The sequence below is a fragment of the Bubalus kerabau genome, chromosome 21 (genome assembly GCF_029407905.1).
Source record: "Bubalus kerabau isolate K-KA32 ecotype Philippines breed swamp buffalo chromosome 21, PCC_UOA_SB_1v2, whole genome shotgun sequence".
NCBI lineage: Eukaryota > Metazoa > Chordata > Mammalia > Artiodactyla > Bovidae > Bubalus > Bubalus kerabau.
The window spans coordinates 56,018,216-56,042,826 of NC_073644.1; the positions used below are offsets into that span (position 1 = coordinate 56,018,216).

The following is a 24,611-nucleotide window of genomic DNA, read 5'->3' on the forward strand; positions in this document are numbered from 1 at the left end:
GAATCGGGGTATTGGAAATAAAACGGTACAATAGATGGGAATGTTTGGTGTTCCCTGTCTGGAATTCTTTTAGTAAGAGAAGCTGGAAATAGGGTGTCAGTAATGCTCAGATTTTGTACTATACAGTCAATAGAGACACCGAAGAGAACTGCAAGTGTGGAGAGGCCTTCAGAATTAGCACCAATTTGTAATACACAGTAGGTGAATGTAATGGCACCCCACTCCAGTACTCTTGCCTGGAAAATCCCATGGACAGAGGAGCCTGGTAGGCTGCAGTTTATGGGGTCGCTAAGAGTCGGGCACGACTGAGCGACTTCCCTTTCACTTTTCACTTTCATGCATTGGAGAAGGAAATGGCAACCCACTCCAGTGTTCTTGCCTGGAGAATCCCAGGGACAGAGGAGCCTAGTGGGCTGCTGTCTATGGGGTCGCACAGAGTTGGACACGACTGAAGCGACTTAGCAGCAGCAGCAGGTGAATGTAATACTCAAGCACTCCTGTGCAGAGATCAAGAAATTGCTATGAACCCCAGTGTGGAAGTTAGATACGTTCCTAAGCTGCCTACGTCACATCTAGGGTAACTGGAAAAGACTGTGGACAGTAGACTGGGGCACTGTGAGTTACCTGGAAGGAAAAGGAACTGCATTTCAAGGCATAACCGGGGAGAAAGCAGGTCAGAGGGAGTCTGAAAGATACTGGACGAGGTTGGCCAGTTTGCTGTTGCCTTTGAAGTATATTTAAACTTTTGATGAGCAACACACAGGGGAAGAAAAGTCTTTTTATCCTTCCAGGCTTTTGGCTGAGAGTCCCTGTAATAAGAGACAGAGGAACAGGAAGAAAACAGATGTCTGATAATAAGTATAGATTTGTGTACATGGAAGATATCCAAGAAAACAGTAATCCCCTCAAATGGCCACCATCTTCAATACCATCTCCAGCTAAAGACAAAGATGCTGGGGGGTTAGGGAGCCAGTAACAGGAATTTTTCAGGCAAATCGCAATAAATGAGGGCGTGGTCATCCTGTACATTGAAGTCTCTGTCTCCTTGTCATCCACCACTTGCTGGTACAAAGAGGAAAATAAAATGTTAGTTGCTCAGTCATACCCAACTCTTTGTGACCCCATGGACTGTAGCCCCAGGCTCCTCTGTCAATGGAATTCTCCAGGCAAGAATTCTACAGTGGGTTGCCATGCTCTTCTCCAGGGGATCTTACCGCCCAGCGATCGAACCTGGGTCTCACATTGCAGACAGATTCTTTTTTGTCTGAGCACCAGGGAAGCCCATGGCACATAAAGGGGGATACCTTATAAAACATAAATTTCTCTTTTATGAGAGGGTAACTTTACTTGATTTTCAGAACTTTTCCTCTGTCTGCTTTTTTTAAAAAAATAATCAACTTAAGATAATTCTTATACCAAAGAGGCAAAATATTTGGGGGTGGTGATTTCTGCTTCCGTCAAACAACATTGGGAAGAGTAGCTCTAAGCAAGACAGGGTTTCTTGACATCTTTACTTCCTACCAGTTTGATCCTTCTGCCAAGGCAGGAGATGCAAGAGAGGCAGGTTGGATCCCTGGGAAAGGAAGATCTCCTGAAGAAGGGAATGGCAACCCACTCCGATATTCTTGCCTGGGAAATCCCATGGACAAAGGAGCCTGGTGGGCTATAGTCCATGGGGTCGCCAAGAGTCAGACATGATTAAGTGACTGAGCACACACATGCAGGTTGATACTAAGATCCTCATAGATTCCTTGTCTCCTCTATTTTCAAGTATTTCTTTTCCTTCTTGTTGGGAAATAACCAGATGTTACCTAAGCAAGATGTTGTGACCTGCATTTAAATTCATTTTTTAAGGAAAAATAGCATTAGGTGAACTTTCATTTACAAATCCTGCAGTTGTAACAGAATTTTTGTTTCTCGGAGACATGTAGCCATTGATCTTGCTAACTTTAATAATGGTTCTTGAATTTTAGTGAATCGCTCACTTGAAAATGCCAATTATACTTTTCTCTATAGTCATACATATTCCGTTTTCCTCTCTATATGCTCACCTTTGAAAGGCAGTTAACTTCCGGGAAAAATATTAATTTCTGTGTCTTTGCTTAATTCAGATACTTAAATCATCCATGGTAAAATAAGCATGATGTATGGCATGATAGATCCTGCGTGTCAGCATCATGATTAGAAGCCCCATAAATGTCTGTTTTCTTTCACATCCAATGACAAGACCATGTTTCTGTTTCATCTCACAGCCCCGACCTCTGCTCCTAAGGATTTGACAGTCATTACTCGAGAAGGGAAGCCTCGCGCTGTCATCGTGAGCTGGCAGCCTCCCTTGGAAGCCAATGGGAAGATTACTGGTAGGCATCTCAGCTTTATTTCCTGTGCTGCTCCGCGTGGCCTGCCATGGCTTACCTCCAGCATGCCGCTCAAACCTCTTATGTATTAGGTTTCTGTCCCAGCATCTCAGTTGACTCCTGACCCTCTCTGATTGTCTCCTCTTAACCGCTGCTGACCTTGGAATTCTTCTAATGGAGCCTACAAATACACACCCCAGCACATTTCCTTTGTGTTGCTTCCTGAAAGATGTGTATTCCAATTAGTGTAGACCTTCTGTGTTTCATTCTGGGCGGCATTAGGTTAACCTCCTAACGGAACTCCTTTGAGCCTAAATGACTAAAAAGAAGCCAGTTGTTGGGCAATTATAAAATACAAAAGACACTTAATGACCATGTATTTTCCTAGGAAACATAGGAAGGAGGCTTGTTTGAGGGTTTTTAGTTTCTCACTTAGCTCTTAGCTTCTTACTTAAATCATAAGGTTCAGAAAACACTTGATATTGATGGATGGAAATTGAACTTAATGAATATTTCACAGTGACAGATTTTATTTTGCCAAATATTACAGATAACATCGATGCCTAATTAAAGCATCCATTAGAAGCCTGTAATGTTAATTTAGTATGAAAAATATAATGGAGTTCTATCAGAGATTTTGCATTTAAATGATCACTTTAGGCTTTTAATAGATGTCTCCATAGCATATAATTATTATGAAAAATATTGTATAATGAAAGATGTGCACATTATAGTCTAACTTGAACCATTGGGTTAGGCACATGCAAGAGTCACTCCTGTTTCTTCATTTTTGCATACCAATAGTGGATCTTGTAAATTAACAAAGCAATTCAGCCATTCTCTGATACAGAGATAAGCATGGAAATTACAGTTCAGATGGCACACTTACTTGCTGTGAGTTACTTTTTGAATTTTACAAAATGAAAAGGTAATGTGAAAATTCCAAATGTGGTTTAAATTTAAGCCAAAGACTTGTTTCCTCCAAGAAATTGCTCTTTCTACAATAGCAAACAGAATTTTATTTTGAGCGGACAAATATGGGAGAAAAATAAAGAGGGACATAAAATCTCCCCAGCATCTGATATGTGTCAGTTGTCACTCTGCCAGACCTTCTAAAACTGAGGCTGGCTCATTCTAATTTTCTGCTTTTCTCCACTCAGTGTTATGACCTCTCTTCATTGGTTCTATTTCAGTACTTTTGGAGATTCTGATTTGTTTACATGATGACTTCCATTATGTTATTAACAGTTGTTTATAAGCATATGGTAAATCAACAGATAGTAATTTTAAGAAGAAAACAGTCCAGAATAGGAATTGTCTGAATAAAAATAGATTCTAATAGAAAAAAATATACTTTGGGGTAAAGGATAAAATAAGTCATATATTACATAAATCTCACCAAATGGTCTATGCAAAAAATAGAATGTGTTTTCAACTCTGAAAAAAAAGCTTAGTTTTGCTTTTCAGTTGGAACAAAAAAATGGAAGTCGGCCCCATATTAAGAAATGTAAATTAATCTGAGCGATAAGATTTTGTGTGCTAAGGTCACAGTGCATGTATAAGAAACTGTGTCCACATAGTTTATTTAGAAGTGTATGTTCAGTAATTCTCATTACTAAAAATCTATTCTTTCACAATTGCATAGTTTAAGTATGAAAAGAACTAATTTTCCCCTCTAAAGAATAGTTTATTTGTTAAAGTCAGTTTATAATTATCAGTCTAAGCTATTTTGACTCTATTCAACAGGGAGCAAACACTAAGAACCTTTAAAACAACTTTAAATAACACTTAAAACAATTTCCGTTCCATGCATGTTTTGATACTTTCATTCAAATCAATTCCAAAAAATAGTATGATAAAACATTTAAAGCACCAGCTCTTTAGACTGAGGGCCCAGATCTTCTGCACTCAGTTTCTTGAGAAAGTCCAAAGGAAGACGTGAGTTCTCTTCCAGTGTGTCGGGGCACATGTCTACCTGTGTGGAGGAATATACTCCTGTCCTGCTTCCATATTTCTTTGTTTTCCCAAATCCCTCTATGCCCACAGCAGAACAGGATGGTTAAGAACCCAGCCTTCTGATGGAGATGTCTGAGCAAGTTATTTCATCTGCCTGAGTCTCACTTTAGGACTCCTTTTATAGAATTGTTATAATAAAGGACTGAGAACAGTCCCTGGTACCCTGTGAGCACTGAAATAATTTAGTGATTATTCTTCCCAGTTGCAATTCATTCTAGAGCAGGTGTTCATTAATGTACTCTGCTCAGAACCCAGACCATCAATTTGTAAGTGTAGATAATGATGAATGTACATGTGTGGGTGTGTGGGTGTGCACACGCATGTGCTCAGTTCTGTCTGATTCAGTGACCCCATGGATGGCAGCCTGACAGTCTCCTCGATCCATGGGGTTTTTCAGCAAGGATTGTGGAGTGGGTTGTCATTTCCTCCTCCAGGGCATCTTCCCAACCCAGGGATCAAACCTATGTCTCCTGTGTCTCCTGCGTTGCAGGCAGCTTCTTTACCACTGAGCCATATAGATACGTGTATATATGTGTACATAGATTTATATTTCAAAAAGATGAAACAAAAAAATGTTGAAAAGGGAGATCTAGATTATTCCAGTGCTTCAGTTCCTTGATCATAAGCTGGCAGCTTGGGAATTTAGACTGATATTTTCAGAAGAAAATGGTTCAAAATGAATTAAACATTTAGTATAAGCTTGTCATTCTCCTCAGCACTTTTGTATTATAAGTAGTCATATGTTCCCTATTCTTTTGTTTTGAAATAAAGAGTCAAGGGCTTTCTGGGGTAAATAATTCTCCTAAAGTCAAATAACCAAGAAATAGCAGAGCTAGGATATAAAACTCAGGTTCCTACTCTTAGCTACTACACTAAGCTTTGTTCTTCTTACTAGTACTGGCCCAAATCAGTGACAGGCAACTGATTTATGACTTAATTTGTCTGAGGAGGGATTGAGCATGGAACTTTTTTAAAACTCCCGGAGTGATTTTAATATATAATTACATTTGTGAAACATTGATCTAAATAAATGCAGCATCCAACATTAAGATCAAACACCAATATACATAGAAGAGAGCTTCAGAGGTTGTTTCCTTATCGATACCATCTAATGACTAAGGTTACACCCTATCTTTCTGTGTAATTTGATACTCTAGTCCCGTTCCTTTCCTTGAAATTCTCTTCTCACTTGACTTTTGTAAAACTGCCTAACCACTTTTCTTCCCAATTCCAGGCTGTAATTTCTCAGTCCTTTTCTTCCACTTGTTCCAGAAGTGCTATTTCCCAGAACGCAGATCTTTTCATTCCTTTTGTTATTTTCTCTGAAAAAAGTTATCCACGCTATAGCCAGGACTTCAGTGATCTTGCAATTAATGTCTCTGAAATCTGTATCTCCATCCAAGGAGTTCTATATATACACATCCTATCTCATACTGTACATTTGCAGTTCTCTGTCTTACTGGAAACTTGTTCTACTCCCCAGCCCCTCTTTCTGCTGTTCTTCTCTTTTTAGTCTAACACCCACCACAAACAGCCAAGTGATGCACTATTATATCCTGGAATAGGTTGTTAGCTCATTGAGATTGTGAACCGAGCTGGACATTCACACTGGAATCACATGTGTCTAATATTCTTACTTGCATCTTTTCAGAAGCTTCCACCATTCACCCAACTGCAGAAGGTGGCAACTTAGTCTTATCTTGACTTTTTCCTGTCCATCCCCTTTCCATATTATCAAGCGAGAAAATCTAAATGCTTATAGTACAAGGCTGAAAACTCTAGGAGAACAGGGTTCAGATTTTGTTCAATTCTTTCTCCCCAGTAACAATATCTTTGACACTCAATAGGTAATTACTAAACATCTGTTGAGTGGAACAATCATCAAATTGATATTCAATATATTGTTTGACTTGACTCTGTAGTGCCAGCTTCCAAACAAGGTATTTCTTAAGCCTTCTTAATATAAATAAATAAAAGCTTTAGCATTTACTAAATAGTTACTATGTAAAGATAATTTAATAGAAATACCCATATATTTTAAGTTTTTAAAGCACATTATCTCACAGCAACTTGTTTTCTGATACGTTAATTAAGACATAACTTGGATGAAGCAAGTTGCTCAAGGTTGCAATAAAGCTAGTTAATATTAGCAGTATTACTTGAGGTCAGGCCTCCCTGAATCAGTAACCCATAATTTTTGACCACAAAAAAGTAGGAAATTGGTCCTCATTTTTAATATATCTACCTCTATGTGCATATATTTATTAGAATCAGTTCTTTAAAGATGAGAAGCCCCCTTTGGGCTGAGCTCCTTGCTGGGAGGGGCCAGTTCTGTATGGTCTTCCCGGTTCTTATCAGCCTCCCTGATCCTTGGAAAGGAATCAGCCATGAGTGGAAGTATGGAAAAGGACAGAAGAGAGATGAGAGGTGGAGGTAATACTTTCTGACACTTTGCTTCTGGAATGACAAATATCTATTCGTATATGTGCATGTGAGCTAAGTCGCTTCAGTCGTGTCCAGCTCTTTGTGCCCTAAGCACTGCAGCCCGCCAGGCTCCTCTGTCTGTGGGATGCTCCAGGCAAGAATACTGGAGTGGGTTGCCATGCCCTCCTCCAGGGGATCTTCCCGACCCAGGGATTGAACCCATGTCTCTTATGTCTCCTGCACTGGCAGGCTTTTTTTTTTTATACCACTAGCGCCATCTGGGAAGCCCAGCTATTTGTGTAAGTAGAGTCAAAATGAAAGATGCATGATGCTATGTTTTATATGTATTTAGACAAATGGTATTCCCATGAGAGAATGCCCAGGTAAATTAATAAACCCAAAAGGTTTTGCAACCTATGGTAGAATATAATACTCTTTCAGTCAGTGTGGTGGATAAGAGATAAAAATGAAGTGGAAAAAATATAAAATTAGACACAGAGGAATGAACATATAGATACAAAAAGGTAGCGGCAGACCTATAAATGCATCCCAACTTGTGTGGTTATGTGGAAATCTCCAAGGTGAGACTTCAGTAGTGGACTTAATAGCCTCAAAACATATTAAACTCATTCACCAAATGAAATTCTATGGTTTCTCTAAGGCTAGATTTTAGAGTTCTGAGTAATGTAGTCTGTTTATGTTCTCCATCTCAGTATTCAAATTTATAACCAATGATGGTTCTTTTTATTTTAATAAGTTTAAGAAAATCGCTTAAATACAAATTGGGGTCAGAACCTGATGTGGCACTTTTAGCTTTACATATGTGATGCCAGAACTGTCATTTTTTAAAACATTTTATTTATTATTATTAGTATTTTGGCCACACCGTGTGGTATGTGGGATCTTAGTTCCCCAACCAGGGATCTAACCCACACCCCCTGCAGTGGGAGCAATAATGCCTTATCCACTGGACTGGGAAGTCCCGGGAAGTCCCGGAACTGTCATTTTAAAATGCTTCAGTGAATACTCTTCACATAGAAAAACTTACAGTGAAGGCAAGCATTGTATTCTCATTTGCTAGATGGAGAAAATCAGGAATAATTGTAGCCGACATGGGATGGGAGCACAGTCATCCAAACTTTGAAGTTTGTCATGCTCTTACAAGAGCCCATGAAAACTTGAACAATTTCATTAAATGTCATGAATTTAAAACTTAAACACTTACAGGCTAAGGGGTTTTATTCAATAAGTGAGTTTCAATACCTATTATCCAGAGACTATTTTATTAGTTTTTTTGAAGAATAAGAAGTAATATAAGACATGGCTCCTGAACTAAAGGAATGTTTTTATTCTTTTGAAGAGATAAGATATGCACGTAATAAGAGCTGGAAAAGTATTACTAGTGCCAGGCCCTTCTTTTCAATAGATGTGGTTTCTTTGGGCACAAAAATGGAGACTCTTCTGGCTTAAAGAGTAGTAGGAGATTTTATTGATGTTGACCACAGGGGCTGAGTTCTCAGTGAATGGACACCTATGAGTCAGAAACAACTCCTTTATCCAATGGTATTTTACAATCCCTTTTGAACTGCAGTCTTCCAATTTTAATACCAGCCAGAGGGAGGAGTCATATCACCTTTATAAATTTTGCAGACTTTTTTTTTTTTGGTAAGTCCTTTATCTTCCCCTGAGCTTTCCACATCTTAGACATTCATATTTGTAGCATCAATATCTCAACAAATATATTACAAAAATTACTGAATTAACACAATCAACTAAAGCAGTGATTCCTGACTATACTGGAAGACAGAAGTCACCTGGGGTGCAGATTCCTGGGGTTACCAGAAACCTATTATACTCATCACTGCTGTGTAACAACATCACCACAAATTTAGCAGCTTAAAAGCACATACACTTGCGATCTCACTGTTTCTGTCAGTCAGGAATCCAGTCACAATTTAGCTGGGTAATCTGCTTTAAGGTCTCTTACAAAGTGGTAATCAAGGTGTTGGCTTCTGCTGATGTCTCACTTGAGGCTTACCTGGGGAAACACTTGCGTCTAAGCATATGTAGTTGTTGGCAGGACTCAGTTGCTCACTGGCTGTTGATCAGTTCCAGCCTCAGTTCCTTGACACGTGGTCTTCTCCATCTGGCAACCTGTTTCATCAAAGCCAACAAGGGAGTCTGCTAGCAAGACAGAAGTTACAACTTATATAACATCATCATGGAAGCAGCAGTCCATCACATTTGCTTTATTCTGTTGGTTAAAAGCAAGCCTTAGGTCCTGTCTAAACTCAGAGAAAGGACTGCACAAAGGTATAAGTACCAGGAGGCAGGCATAATTGGGAGTGATCAAAGACTTGTCTACAGTCTCTCAAATCAAAATGCCCTCAGCCAGGGAGAGGCTCAGTGGGACAAATTAAGAGACTAGCATTGACATAATATGCTACCATGTGTAAAACAGCCAGTGGGAACGTGATGTATATATAAAACACAGGGAGCTCAGCTCGGAGTGCTGAGATGACCTGGAGGGGTGGGAGGGAGGCTCAGGGGTGAAGGGATATATGTTTACATATAACTGATTTATGTTGTTACACAGCAGAAACTAACACAACACTGTTAGTTTTAATTAATTTTAAATTAAAAAAAATTTTAAACCAAAATACCCTTTCTTGAACTCTGTGGTTTGTAACTTATACCTAGTCCGCAGGTAATTCTTATGATGAGGCAGATTTGAGAAACAACAAAGTCAGAAAAAGTGGAAGCCAAATTAAAATAGATGCAAGCTATCAGCATTGACAAGAATTTAAGAGAAATGGACTTCCAGAAGAGGTAGTTTGTGGCATTGCTTAATTGTAAAGAATCACAAGGAAGAAGTATCCAGTTCACTGTCTAGAACACATCCCCTAAACCGAGATATAATTCTGTAAATCACTATAGGATTAAGTGAAAATGATACAAAATCATATAAGTATTCTTCTACGTATTGGAATGGATTACAGAGTTTACAGAAAGGAGAGCTCACTATAGAGGAAGGTTTCATATGTTAGATGTAGCTTAAACTGGACCTTGATGGATGGGTAGAAATTGGATGAATAAAGAAAGGAAAGGTGAAGTGGTGTGAAGAATGAGAGGGAAGTAGGAATGAGCACAGCATGGAAATCAGTCTTCCTGAGTAAGGGTTGTGCTGAGATGTAAGAAGTGTTCATGCTTGTTTTGGCAGGGAAGTGAATCTGAGTTAGAGAACCTTCTGACATGACCTCTGAAAGAACTGTATGAAGGTCCCCGGTCAAAATGGGACAAGTGGGACTGAAAAGGAAGGACTAGGGGAATCAAAGGAGGATACTGTTTTTATTTTTATTTTTTTTAGAGCTTTCTTTTTTTATCATAGTATAACTGCTTTACATTGTCGTGTTAGTTTCTCATGTACAACAGAGTGGATCAGTTATATGCATACATATATCCTCTCTCTCTTGAGCCTCCCGCCAACCACCCTCATCCCACCTCTCTAGGTCATCACAGAGCACCAAGCTGAGCTCCCTCTGCTATGGAGACAATTGGTTTTAAAAGTGTTACTTAAGAAGAAATGTATTCAATCCATAAGCTCAGACCTAGAGATAAAGTTGATGGCCTATCTAATGCAGATACCATTGCAGAATTTTAACAGAGATAGAGGCTGACCACATTCATGTAGCAAAGGCACCTGCGATGAGTTGTTTTATAGTTTATATTGCACTATTATCTGATATATATTGTAATATAAAGGGATGAATTAGTGCTTTAAAATAAAAGCTACCTTAAATATTAGCCAAATAAAATGTTAATAGTATAAATAGTTTATAGGAATAACTAGATCTGTTTGAGTGCATATTAGATTACCACCATTGAGAACACTACTGTTATTCAAGTAACATATCTCCTAACACAGAGGATGAATGATACTATCAAATGATGAATTTATTAATGTTTGAAATATTAACTAGATAACCTACAGTAATCCAAAAATACTTCTTCTTTCTGTTTGTTTATTTTTGCTTAGGTGGGATGGGCTAGGGGAAAGAGTGTTGGATTTTTAGTATGGCAATAGAGGATTTATCCTAGCCCTTGTATCAGTTAGCTTGGGTTCTGCTCAGCTTTATCATCTATGAAAAGAGAGCAACAGTATCCCTGCCAACCTCACCGAGTTATTACAGTAATCAAATATGATCATTTATTTTTATGACACTTTAAAATATTGGGCATTTTATACTTTTCAATGTATTTTTATTATTTAAACACTAGCCAAAATAAACATTACTTATTTTCATTATTGGATACAGTGAAAATGACAAACTTGTTATCTATCTTTTAAGTTTTTCCTCATGTTTGTATATTAGAGCAAACCAATAATCAGGATTTTCAAACAGCAGAAACCTCACATTTTTAAATATGGCAGATAGTTTTATAACAGCTTATTCCATTTTTTAGATTCTGTACACTGAAGTAATTCTTTTTCTAATCTTTGCAATACCAAAAAAAAAAATCATTACTTGCCAAACTGGATACTGCACTTTATAGTTTGTGGATATATAATAATCCTTGAAAATTGTATTTGGGAAACATGGATGTTTGGAAACAAGTAGCGCATGTAGTCAGTACACTAGATAAAGTTGTGTTCATTTATTTTTGCAGCTTACATCTTGTTTTATACCTTGGACAAGAACATTCCAATCGATGACTGGATTATGGAAACAATCAGTGGTGATCGGCTTACTCATCAAATCATGGATCTCAACCTGGACACTGTGTATTACTTTCGAATCCAAGCACGAAATGCCAAAGGAGTGGGGCCTCTCTCGGATCCCATCCTCTTCAGGACTCTGAAAGGTTGGAATCATTTCCTGTCATTTTCTTTTCTTTCTCCCCCCCCCGCCCCCCGCCCCCATGGAGGGGTTATAAAATAGTTTTGAAGTCTGTTTAGGGAATTGACTTAAACCATCTCTGTTGGCACCATGACTACAGTGGACATTCAAAAGAAGTTAAAATGCAAATTAAAACCAAAATGAGATATCACCTCAAGCCTGTTAGAATGAGTGTCATCCAAAAGACAAGCAACAACAAATGCTACCTTGACTATGGAGGAGAGAACCCTAGTGCACCATTTGGGTGTGTAAATTGGTGCAGCTGCTACGGAAAACAGTATGCAGGTGCCTCAAAAAATTACAAGTAGAAATACCATATGATCTAGCAATTCCACTTCTGGGAATATATTCAAAGAAGACAATAACATTAACTCTCTAAGATACCTGCATCCTGATGTTCATAGAAGTACTATGCACAACAGCCAAGACACGGAACCAGCATAATGTCCATTGATGGATATAACAGAATATACATAAAATGGAATATTACTCAGCAACACAAAAAAACATGGAAATCCTACCATTTGTGACAGTATGGATGGACCTTGAAGGTGTTATGCTAAGTTAAATAAATCAGAGAGAAAGCCAAATGCTGTATGGTTTCACTTATATATGGGACCTAAACAAACAGATAAACACCAGATTCAGGAAAAGAGATCAGATTGGTGGTTACCAAAGGTAGGAGGTGATGAGGGAAGGATTTGGAGGAAAGTAATTAAAAGGTACAAACTTTCAGTTATAAGAGATGTAGGTACTAGGGAGGTAATAAACGCGTGATAACTATAGTTAACACTGCCGTCTGATATACAGGAAAGTTGTTAAGAGAGTAGATTCCAATAGTTATCGTGAAAAAAGTTCTTTCCTTTTTATTGTATTCATACAAGATAATGGTATTAACTAAAGCTATTATGATAATCATTTCACAATATGTGTAAATAAATCATCTTGCTGTATATCTTATACAGTGATGTGGCATTTCCCAGATGGTGCTGGTGATAAAGAATCTGCCTGCCAATGCAAGAGATGCAGGTTCGATCCCTGGGTTGGGACGATCCCCTGGAAGAGGGCATGGCAACCCACTCCAGTATCCTTGTCTGGAGATTCCTATGTACAGAGGAGTCTGGCGAGCTATAGTGCATAGCATCGCAAAGAGTTGGACACAACTGAAGTGACTTAGGACGCATGTCAGTTATTTCTTAAATAATTGAAAAAAATTGGAAACAAACAAATATGATAAAAGATAATTAATTAAAAGTTACCTTTTTATGCTGAAAGCCAACATGCCAAGGCAATATCTATTATATTATTACATTTTCTGTCACCAACACAAAGTATACATATTTAACTTGACTTTTTTTCCATTACACTCCTTTTGGAATTTTGTATTGATTTCATATATATGGGCTCTATTCACAATATAATAAAACACTTTAACCATTGTATTTAAGGGATAAAAATTAAAAAGCATTTTATTACGTGAACTGCGTGCATACTATCTACTACCAAGTTTAAGTATTTCCTTTCAGGAACTAGTGTTCTTATTAAAAGAAATTTTGATATGGCAAGACAGAAAATCTCAAACAAAATTAATTTTTTTTTAAGGACACAGAGTAGCAACATGAAAAAAAATATCTTGCATCATGATTACTAGAAGAAAACTCTACATGCTTACAAGTATAAAAATCACTGCTCAATTTAAGGATAGTTGTATGTTTATACAGAAAAATAAAAGGCCTGAGATTAGTGACTACTTCATAATGATCTTCATATAAGTTCTTTCTGTTTTAGAGCACAGCATTATTTTTTTTTGGAGGATGAATGATTTCAAGAGCCTCTATTATTTAGCAATTGAAAATAATTCAGATGTTCCATAGTTGATATATAAACATGTACATTTAAGGTATTATATGTGTTATTGTCGCTAAGTCATGTCCAACTCTTTGCCACTCTGTGAACTGCAGCCCACTAGGCTCCTCTGTCCATGGAATTTCCCAGGCAGGAATACTGGAGTGGGTTGCCATTACCTTCTCCAGGGGATCTTTTTAACCCAGGGATCGCACTCACGTCTACTGCTTGGCAGACAGATTCCTTACCGTCTGAGCCACCAGGGAAGCCTTTTAAGAAGGATACTTGGTTTTTAAATCCCTTACCACCTTATGCCCATATATATCTGTCGGAAACCTTAACAAAACATGATAGCAAACAACTGACAAATTAGAAAGATGTACCTGAGTTGACATTTTTACCCATTTACTTGGACAAACTAAAGAAGAGACTTAGAATAACTAGATAGCCCATTTCTCAGTTCTCCTAGGAAAAATACTCTAATAAACAGTAGACATTTGGATGCTGGTGATTGAGCTGTTCAAAAGCTAGATTTGGTAGCAGCTAATCTGAAAGTTTGCCAAGAACATGCAAATAAACATTCAGCCTAAGCCTACATGACAGCTCTTTCACGACAGAGTAGAAGTTGGAAGGAAGGCAAGAGGAAAATGAGCCAGTCTTCGCCTATCCAGGTTTTTAGGACTTCATGTCTAAATCAGATTTCACTCCAAATGAGCAATTGAAAGGAAACTGGTCATTCGTTTTGTGGGAGCATGAAATGTAACTAGATAATGTTTCACAAATGATTCATCTTTACCTATAGACAAGTGCCAAACTAATTTCATGCTTACAATGTATGCCAACTAGAGATCTCACAGAGGGTTTAAGATAACTTAAGACATCCAAATGTATTAAGCAGCAGAGAGATGAGTTATCTCAGGATTTATAGGCTCATATTGATCACCATCCTGTGGATTATTTAATGAACTTCATATCCCATTTGGTACTATTTACTCTAAGTGCCCTGAACTCATCCATGAGATGTTTAAGAGTAAGAACAAATTCAAGATACGTTATATGTCACAATAGTCCATTAGGGTTATTTCTAATATCGTGATATGAATATTTAAGATTATCTACCCCAAGTATATCGTATTCAATTAATAGACAATTAGATTTTTATGCTGTCTTGTGCTGTGCTTAGTCGCTCAGTCGTGTCCCATTCTTTGCAACCCCATGGACTATAGCCCACCAGACTCCTCTGTCCATGCAGATTCACCAGGCGAGAATACTGCAGTGGGTTGCCATGTCCTCCTCCAGGGAATCTTCCCAACCCAGGGATCGAACCCAGCTCTCCCGCATTGCAGGCAGATTCTTCATCATCTGAGCCATGAAGGAAGCCCAAGGTCTTACATTAAACTAAGTTTTGGATGTCTAAAGTATGTTTTAAATGATTCAGACATTGATGTTGCCTATCTTTATAAACAATTAATATTGCATAGGCACGAACCTTATATGTATGTCACATGACAGATAGTCTAAGGTAAATAAATTACTCATCATAAGAGACTTGAAGCCACAGTGAATCACATCTACACTAAAGATAAAATGCTCTCTGATTTAAGATTTTCTGTTTCCAAAGCTGCTTCAAAATATAAGGCCTCTGTTCATCAGAATGTAATGTCTGACAGACAGAAAGGCTCCCTTATTGTCCTGAAGCTGAGGAAACTCTCAGTGGTCTATGAGAGTTGCAAATTGTGCATTAGTCAGTCGTTAAGAGCATCATTGGAGAAGGCAATGGCAACCCACTCCAGTACTCTTGCCTGGAAAATCCCATGGATGGAGGAGCCTGGTAGGCTGCAGTTCATGGGGTCGCTAAGAGTCGGACACGACTGAGCGACTTCACTTTCACTTTTCACTTTCATGCATTGGAGAAGGAAATGGCAACCCACTCCAGTGTTCTTGCCTGGAGAATCCCAGGGACGGTGGAGCTGGTGGGCTGCCGTCTATGGGGTTGCACAGAGTCAGACACAACTGAAGTGACTTAGCAGCAGCAGCAGCAGCAGCAAGAGCATCATTTTCTCATGCTCAGTCTTTGTAAAGATAGAAGCATTTTCTACTAGAAAGTAAGGTTTTACTTTTTTTGTTTGGTCACCAGCCAGAGAAGTACAGGAAACTCAATCTGTAATCATTGGTTAAATAAAAGGATGCTTATAACTTAAAAGGAATTAAATTATCATTGCCTTTTTAATTTTTTTGTACATGCATTATACAATGTTGTACATATGTGCAGTAGATCTGATTCTTTCTTTGGGATGTTAATTGGAAGAACATTGAACTTCATTCTCTGACCACAGAAGACTCTCCCTTCTCCAGATTCCATATTATGATACCTGCACACTAGAGAAACCTTGGAAAATGTCTGAAATGTATGTTTATTTCTGCCCATCACATGAGTCGTTCCTTCTAGTAAAGTAAGCTTCTCCATGTTGGACTGTCAAGTAACAAGGAGGAAGGACATTCCTGAAGGATTAGACCAAAGAGGGCATCTGTGGGGAGATGAAGTCGCCTCCCGCACAGAGAAGCAGAGTCTTCAGCAGAGGAAGAGCACTAGAATAGGGTCTCTTTTCTGGGCATTCTTAATTGCCATTCTGAAATATTCATCTCTCCCATACAAGGATATGGAACTAAAAGCTGTGCTCCAGAATACAAAAAAGTTTTAGTTTTTAAATAATTTTGTGACAAAGTACATAATATTCATGATAGGTGACAGGAGAAATTAAAAATTCAAGGCATAAAATTATAATACTTTGGCATTTGTTTTTAATTTTTAAAAGTCATTATTTTCTTTAATAAAAAGTACTTATTAGGACGTATTTAGTCCCTGTTGGGAAATATTCTTTAGTATTATTCACCATACCAAATATTTATTTGTTACTTGTAAAAAATTTGGACTACAGGTAATGCATTATGTAATTAAAGACAAAGGGAGAGATAAAGAATGGCAATAAGATAAGACTGGTTTTCTTCTCTTATTTTTAATATCATTCCAAAAAGTCCTCACCTATGAGATGCTGATTCAAACAGTTTCTCAAGTGTGTTCTGGTCTGACTACCAAACTTTTCCCTTCCTGGCTTGTTTGGTCACATAGACCCTGACGTGCCCTTCCTCATTCTTACTGAACACTTGGTGTGGCACTTCTTAAAGCAAAGTGTTCTTCCTTAAAAGCTATATTAGGATCCTTTCTCTGTATGTAAACAATAGATAATGCATTTGCCTCTCAAAAGCACCTCTCATCAACAATTCCCTAATACCATAACAAAATATATTTTGAGACATCATTAGTGTTGATTGGGAAATGGGAGAGAAAAATTAAGATACACGTTAAACTGTAATGATTATATTTGAAAAGACTGGATTAGATGACCTGGTGAGTTGAAAATTGTTAAATCTTGAAGAGATACAAAGACAGTTATAAAACTTAAAGCTTGTTGAATCTTAATCTAATAAGCATGCTTTTATACACCATTTTCCAAAAAGTGATTCGTAATTCAGTCTTCTACTTAGTAAGATATCTTTCCTGGTTTATCTTTTTCATAGACCATGCCTCTGTATTATTTGAAAATGAAACAAATTGCAAATGATCTCTGGTTTAGGAGTTTGTCCTTCTGTGATATAACATTTATAAACCCTGTATTTGAAAGTGGTTTTTACTAACAGCATTATTAAGTATTTTGATTTTATATATTATTTTGCACAATTATTTGTATTCTTTCAAATAAAAGAAAAAGGAAGGACTGCCACCTACAAGATATTTGCTTTAAGTATTTTTCAAACAATAATGATGGATTTGCTATGAGACCACTACATGTAATGAAAAAATAGAATAGATTATAGGTTGCTGCCTATCAGAATCCATTATACTTTTCTCTGTCTGACTTTGAGACATATACAAAAAGCAAACCAGCAAATGTGGTAGCCTAAGTGTCTGACTGCAATTAAGTGAGTTAAATAAAGCCAGAAGACTCAAAGATCAAAGAAAATCAAGTATAGTTGAAATAAGTCTAACTGACAGAAACTTACAGAGATCTATGTTAGTCAAAATGTCATTTCACAATTTCTAGGAAAGCAGTGTTTCAGAGATTTACCTCATATTTAGTTACATTTGGTTAACAGAAGACACTTTTCAAAAATTTAGAGATATCTTAAAATCTAACAAATTATTTTCAAGAACAGTATACATAATTCTGTATATGACCAACCTAGACAGCATATTAAAAAGCAGAGACATTACTTTGCCAACAAAGGTCCATCTAGTCAAAGCTATGGTTTTTCCACTAGTCATGTATGGATGTGAGAGCTGGACTATAAACAAAGCTGAGCACCAAAGAATTGATGCATTTGAACTATGGTGTTGGAGAAGACTCTTGAGAGTCCCTTGGACTGCAAAGAGATCCAACCAGTGCATCCTAAAGGAAATCAGTCCTGAATATTCCTTGGAAGGACTGATGCTGAAGCTGAAGCTCCAATACTTTGGCCACCTGATGTGAAGAACAGAATCATTTGAAAAGACCGTGATGCTGGGAAAGATTGAAGGTGGGAGGAGAAGGGGACAACAGAAGATGAGATGGTTGGATGGCATCATCAACTCAATGGACATGAGTTTGAGTAAACTCTGGGAGATGGTGATGGACAGGGAGGCCTGACGTGCTGCAGTCCATGGGGTCACAGAGTCGGACACGACTGAGCTACTAAAGTGACTGACTGATACATAATTCATTTAAAATAGTCAACAGTTCAGCACCTTGCCTCACAAGGTTTAAAATCAAACCATTTAGATTAAACTTTATAATAATTTATTACTTTACTCCGTTCATCTGAAAATTGGTTAAGTTCTCTTGTTGAAAAATTAAAAATGAATACAAGAAAATAGCTTCCTTAACTTATTTAAAGTATATGGATGATAATTACTTGGTAATAGCATGCATTTATTACTGTTAATTGTATTATTAAACTTGCATGAAAATAATCTTAAGTTTGTTTTTAGAGGACTGTTACAAATAACATTTTTACAACACATTTACACAGCAAAATATTACTTTCAAATTCTTTCTTTAATTTAATGGAAGTAATCACAGTAACCGACTCCTTATCAATTTTATTTCAATAGGGCATTGGCCTTGATATGAGAACTCACTAATAAAACCGTTGGCTAGAAATGTCACCTTTCTTGATGGAAACTGCCAAAATCTAATAATATTATTTCTCTTTCCTCCACAGTGGAACACCCTGACACAATGGCTAATGACCAAGGTTGGTGGTTTTCATCCGTCATTTTTCCCTCCTTGGGTCAATGCTGTCTTTTAGAAACGTCGGTCATTATTTCATTTTCTTTCTACCTGGGCCATACACCTGATGAAGCAGACACTAGTGTGATAATTAATCTAGTTAATGAAGTTCTGCTTGGCTGAGGTTTCGGCTCTGATAGGGAGGATGTAAATTTTCTTGAGAGGAAATTGTTTTGTCTCCATTCTGAAGGACCAATTAAAATGTCAAGCTTCTTTGTATGAAATAAATTTTTAGTCTCTGTCTGCACTTCTGAATAATTCACATTAAGTGTAATTAAGCTCAGCATAATTTTCAAGCTGCTCTTGCACCCTTTCATGAGCTCTGGATTAAAGTTCTGTAGCTCGACAGAGAAGACCCATAACTCGTGTGTGCTTCTCCTCTACAATGAGCTGCTTTTCATACAGAAAAACAAAGTTAGGTCAACTTTTTTTAGGGCAATACTTTTGTTCATTTTGAAGCCAGAAAATTTTCATTTTAAGAATAAGGTGCCAGTTTTACTCGCAGTATTTTGTCCTTCTTCCATTCATTTGCTAAAAGCTGATTTGTGTAGAGAAACAGAGATGGTTTTACACAGAGGAAAATGGAAATAAATCAAATCCATCAATTCTCAGGTAGATAGGAATTTATTACCATGATTTGTAGACTGATGTATTAAGATGCCATTTTTTTTTTTGCACAAAGGATAATGAATAGAATGCCACAGGGAAAAAAAAAGAATAGTTTATGCATTTGCTTTTTATAGGATGTTGTAGTCTTCCAAAAGCGAGCATTTGGAAATGCTCAGAACTGGTGACCGTTGGTGTTGTGAGTATTGGTTCAGAGCTCACAGCTTGTATAATTGTTTCCTGCTTGAGACATTATTGTCAACGTAACCTCCCTACCATCATCATGTCTCTAAGGCATCATGGTGTAGACTATGCTTTTCAACAAGAATACTTTTCAACTGTTGACAAATACTAAGAATCTGAATGTTGTTTCACTAACAGTAGCAGATTGTCTACATGAGCAGTATTTTATTTAATGATCCTGTATTCAGGTTTATCTCTGGGTCCTTATATCATCCCTCTGCTTAAGAGAACATGGCCAACACTTCATACAGGCAGTAACTGAAATGATGGAATACACAGAAATGTCCACCCAGGGTTAAATTTTCCATTAATCATTCCCTGATAGCTCAGTTGGTAAAGAATCTGCCTGCAATGGAGGAGATCCTGGTTTGATTCTTGGGTAGGGAAGATCCTGGAGAAGGGATAGGCTACCCACTCCAGTATTCTTGAGGTTCCCTGGTGGCTCAACTGGTAAAGAATCAGCCCACAATGCGGGAGACCTGGGTTTGATATCTGAGTTGGGAAGATACCCTGGAGAAGGGAAAGGCTACCCACTCCAGTATTCTGGCCTGAAGAATTCCATTGACTGTACAATTCATGGGGTCGCAAAGAGTTGGACACAACTGAGTGACTTTCACTTCACTTAATCACCTATATGTTCCTGCTTGCTTACACTTAAAATATTTTCATAAGATCAATATCTACTAAACAGTAATATTTGAAAAGCCACTAATGATAAGTAATTGACAGCTAGCATGTATTTTATTAGGTAAATTAAACATTGGTGCTATCTAAATTCAAGCTGGAATAATTAGCAGAATTTATAATTTCAATTAAAAATAATTAAAACAACTTTGCATAGCGTTCTTAACTTAAATGAATTTGGAGCTTCCACAGGCAGGCAACTCCTAAGTTTTGAAATTATGTTTAGAAAAAGTATATATATAGAGAAAGAAAATATGAAAACATTTTTTAAATAACTGAACCAGATGAAAAGTTACATTATTAGCCATTTGAGTGACAGTATGCTCAGGCTTCTCAATGAGGTGGATTTCCAGTTGTTTCTGGATCCCTTTTAAATTTTTTTTGCTGTTATTTTTTCATTGTTTTGGTAATATTTTCAGCTACCAAGAAATATATTTTGTACAGTCTCTTTGGTCACACACTGTCCATGGATTTTACTCAGATCCTCACATTGACAGTGAAATCAGATCAATTATGGGGAACAAAAGGAATTCCCAAGAATTATTGCCAGTGGCTGTGTTCATATATTCAGGCAATTGTTCTTTTTCTTCATCTGACAATACTTCGATTCTGTCACATATTATACTACTTGGTCCCTTACTCAAGCACAAGTGGTATACAGTTGGTCAAATTGATAGGTTCTAAATTTTACATCAAACTCTAATTACTTGTAAAAGTGAGAAGGAGTGACAACATGTAATTTAGTGGTTATAAGCCAGATCTTTAAATTCTTACAAAGAAAGCATATAAAATTTGTTGGCCATCCAAAACTCTTTGAAAACAAAATCAGACTTAGTGCTCGAAAAATAACCCAGTTTAAAGATTCCTCTAAGATTGATGGGAATAATAGGAAAAGGCTGCTTTGAAGATCCACACTCTCGGCACACAGCAAATCAGCTGGATATGCATTATTGTGCTCTCTGTTAGAACAATTTGTCCCCTTCCCATGGTGAGATGATCCCACAGTTATATTTACGACAAGCGCTGAATTTCTGTTGAGAGAAAATTTGCTCAGAGAGAAAATTTAGCACCCTGGGTCAGAGTTAACCTTGCAAAGATGAATCCTAAATAGAAAAGCAGGAGGTCGAGTTTGACTCATATGAGAAAAAGTGAGAAAAGTTTTGATTGCTTTTAAAAAGTGTCCTGTGATCTCTTGTCACAATTACCTTTTCTTGGAATTTAATATCTCCCCTGAAGAATGTAAATGTGAAAACAAAAAGTTAGTTACGTTTGAGTCGCATCTGATTGGGGAAAAGTGTTTTCTTCTGAGTAATAGCAATGCTAGCATGAAAATGATGGCTGATTTACATAGAACTCCTTTTCCCCTTCATGTAAGTGTAAATTGATCAGATCTAGCGTTTTCACATCTCTTGTTCCACATCTTAATTATTTCTCTAGTCTCTTGTAGGCACAAGCAGCCAATAAGTTTTAAAGTAATCATGGGATTTTAGAGGTTAATTGCAGATTTACTCCTTTGGAGGGTCAGTTGGAGAAGGGAAAGTGAGTGGAAAAGATACAGACTGTGTTCCTTTTTTATTTTTCATATTTTGGTAAAAACCCTGTTAATTTGTCTGTGTCTGGGTGGGTGTGTATCATAGTAAAATTAATCCTTGTGAAGCTTTCACCACCAATTGCTATTCTAAGAGCTTAACATGTATTGACTCATTTAATCCACATAATGTGTGTGTGTACTAAGTCACCACAGACATGTCTGACCCTTTGCTACCATATGAACTGTAGCTCACCAGGCTCCTCTGTCCATGGGGTTCTCCAGGCAAAAATACTGGAGTGAGTTGCCATGTCCTCTTCCAAGGGATCTTCTTGACCCGGGGATCAAAGCCTCATCTCTTTCATCTCTTGCACTGGCAGGTAGGTTCTTTACCACTAGTGCCCCCTGGGAATACTATGGGAGATACACTGTCATTTTTCCCAGTTTACTGATAAAGAAGGGGAAGCTCACAGAGTTCAAGTGATTTGCCTGTAGACACACAGCTGGTAAGCAGCAAGACCATGATTCAAACCCAGACAGCCATCTTCCAAAATCCCTATTTTGAACCACCAAGTGTGACTACATGCTACGTATACATATACACACACGGCACTTTTGACGTGTATCTGTAAAGTCCCTGCATCTAAAGTGGGCGTATAGATACTTTCCTAATATCAGCCTTTCTTTCCCCAGTTCAGTGAATATTCTAGAGAACAAAGCAGTTATCAATCTGAGATCATCCTGTAAGTGGGAAGCTGCAGCACTGAATATATGATCCTGACAGTCCTTTATCTCAGGAAACACAAGCATGGTCCTATCTCTACTGCCTTGGTCAGCTCGAGTGGCCAATACAAAACACCACAGTTTGGGTGGGTTAAGTAACAAATGTATTTTCTCATAGTTCTGGAGGCTGGAAGTCTCAGATCAGGGTTTGGCAGGGTTGGTTTCTGGTGAGAACTCTCTTCCTGGCTTGCAGACTGCTGCCTTCTTGCTGAATTGTCCTCACAGGGTGGAGAGAGTGAGAGTGAACTCATGACCCTGCTTATAAGGATGCTAATCTTATTGGATCTGGGCCCCACCCTTATGACCTCATTTAACTTCAAGTACTTCTATAAAGACCTGTATCTCCTAATACAGTTACACTTGGTGTCATGAATTCAACATATGAATTTGGGCATGGGGAGGACATAATTCAGTACATACCATCTACTTTCAAAACCAAAACTGTTCTTTCACTGATTCTCTTTCCAGATTTTCAAATGAGGAAGCAGAAAAAATTGTTGTGCAGGTTACTCAGATATAGTATCAGGCAGAGTTGGAACTCAAACATGTTTATCTCTGACTCCCAGAGTATGTTGTCTTTCCTGTGTAGACTGTTGCTCTATTTATGAAAAAATTGGCTCTTTGTTTTTCTACAATCAGCTTAAACCTTTTAGATCTTCAAACAGAAGCATTTATTAAAGCCTCTTGTTTGGGAATCACAGTGGAGGATAGCCATAACTATAAAGTATGACCAATTCTTGAAAGTAATTATTAGATCAAACTTTTAATCATAAATGATTGCTTTTGCACCCTTGAGCAAGTGAAAGGAAAGGTAGTTGCACAATCGTGTCCGATTCTTTGTGACCCCATGGACTGCAGTCTGCCTGGCTCCTCTGTCTATGGAATTCTCCAGGAAAGAATACTGGGGTGGGTTGCCATTTCCTTCTCCAGGCGATCTTTCTGACCCAGGGATCAAATCCGGGTCTCCTGTATTGCAGGCATATTCTTTACCAACTGAGCCACTAGCATTTAACCCCAAAATGTTATCCTCTGTGTTGAGGTGTCAATAATGTAAAAACTGGCAATTCTTAGCATGAAGACAAATGCTGAGTTTCATATGTGTTTCCATGCTTGCCCACCCGGGCAGTAGTACAGGTGCTGTGGCCATGACATGGTACCATAAAGAGGAATCCTCGTGAAATGATCTCTATCACTGCTGATGTGAATTATGAGGGAAAATGGCTTGCTTTGAGCACCATCAAGTATCTTTAATTCACCATGGCCTGCAGAGGGGTGACGTAAAACAGGAGACCTGGAAAAGAGGCATAAATTCACAGGCCAGTTTTTAGATCCAGATGAAGGCGGCCTGCTGAGAATTGCCCTCCCACTGCCGAGAGAGAATTACGCTCCGCTGAATGGCGATAATGGCTGGTAATGCTCCGGGCTTTGCCGTCAGCTCGGTGTGTGATGGAAGAGAACCAGAATGCAATAGGATGCCCGAGATGCTAGCACCGTGCTGACACTGTGAGCTCCTATGTGGATTTGGGCGTGGGACTGAACTCCTCTCAGCATCCTCACCTGTAAAATGATGACTTAGCCCAAATGATCTTTGATTTCTTTTAAGTTTCAGATGATCAAATTTTAGAATTGGTATTAGAAGACTAAAGCGCAGGCACAGCATCTTCGTGTCGGGTAGCCCCTCGCATGTCAGCACTCCCGCTGGACATCTGCACTCTTCTGTGCGTTGTGCATGTTCTATCATAGTTAGCTCTCACATCCTTACAGATGCAGAAAGTAAAACTCTTAAGAGATCACATCTTGCCAAAGACTCACAGTATGTAAGTAGTTAGGCTGAAACGTATACCCAGGCTAAGTAGCTTGAGAATCTCTGCTCAGAACCAATGTATAATTTCTGGAAATG

At 38.0% G+C, this 24,611-nt stretch overlaps 1 protein-coding gene across 11 annotated transcripts in view; it reads left to right on the forward strand.

Moving 5' to 3' along the window:
• Nucleotides 1–24,611, forward strand: part of DCC (DCC netrin 1 receptor) — a 1,416,568-nt gene that overhangs the window by 1,260,626 nt on the left and 131,331 nt on the right. For all 11 annotated transcript variants that reach the window (XM_055559274.1, XM_055559275.1, XM_055559276.1 and 8 more), the window contains 3 exons: nucleotides 2,253–2,360; nucleotides 11,466–11,660; nucleotides 18,800–18,832. In XM_055559274.1, the coding sequence (XP_055415249.1) occupies nucleotides 2,253–2,360; nucleotides 11,466–11,660; nucleotides 18,800–18,832 (336 nt within the window). The remainder of the gene's footprint in view (nucleotides 1–2,252; nucleotides 2,361–11,465; nucleotides 11,661–18,799; nucleotides 18,833–24,611) is intronic.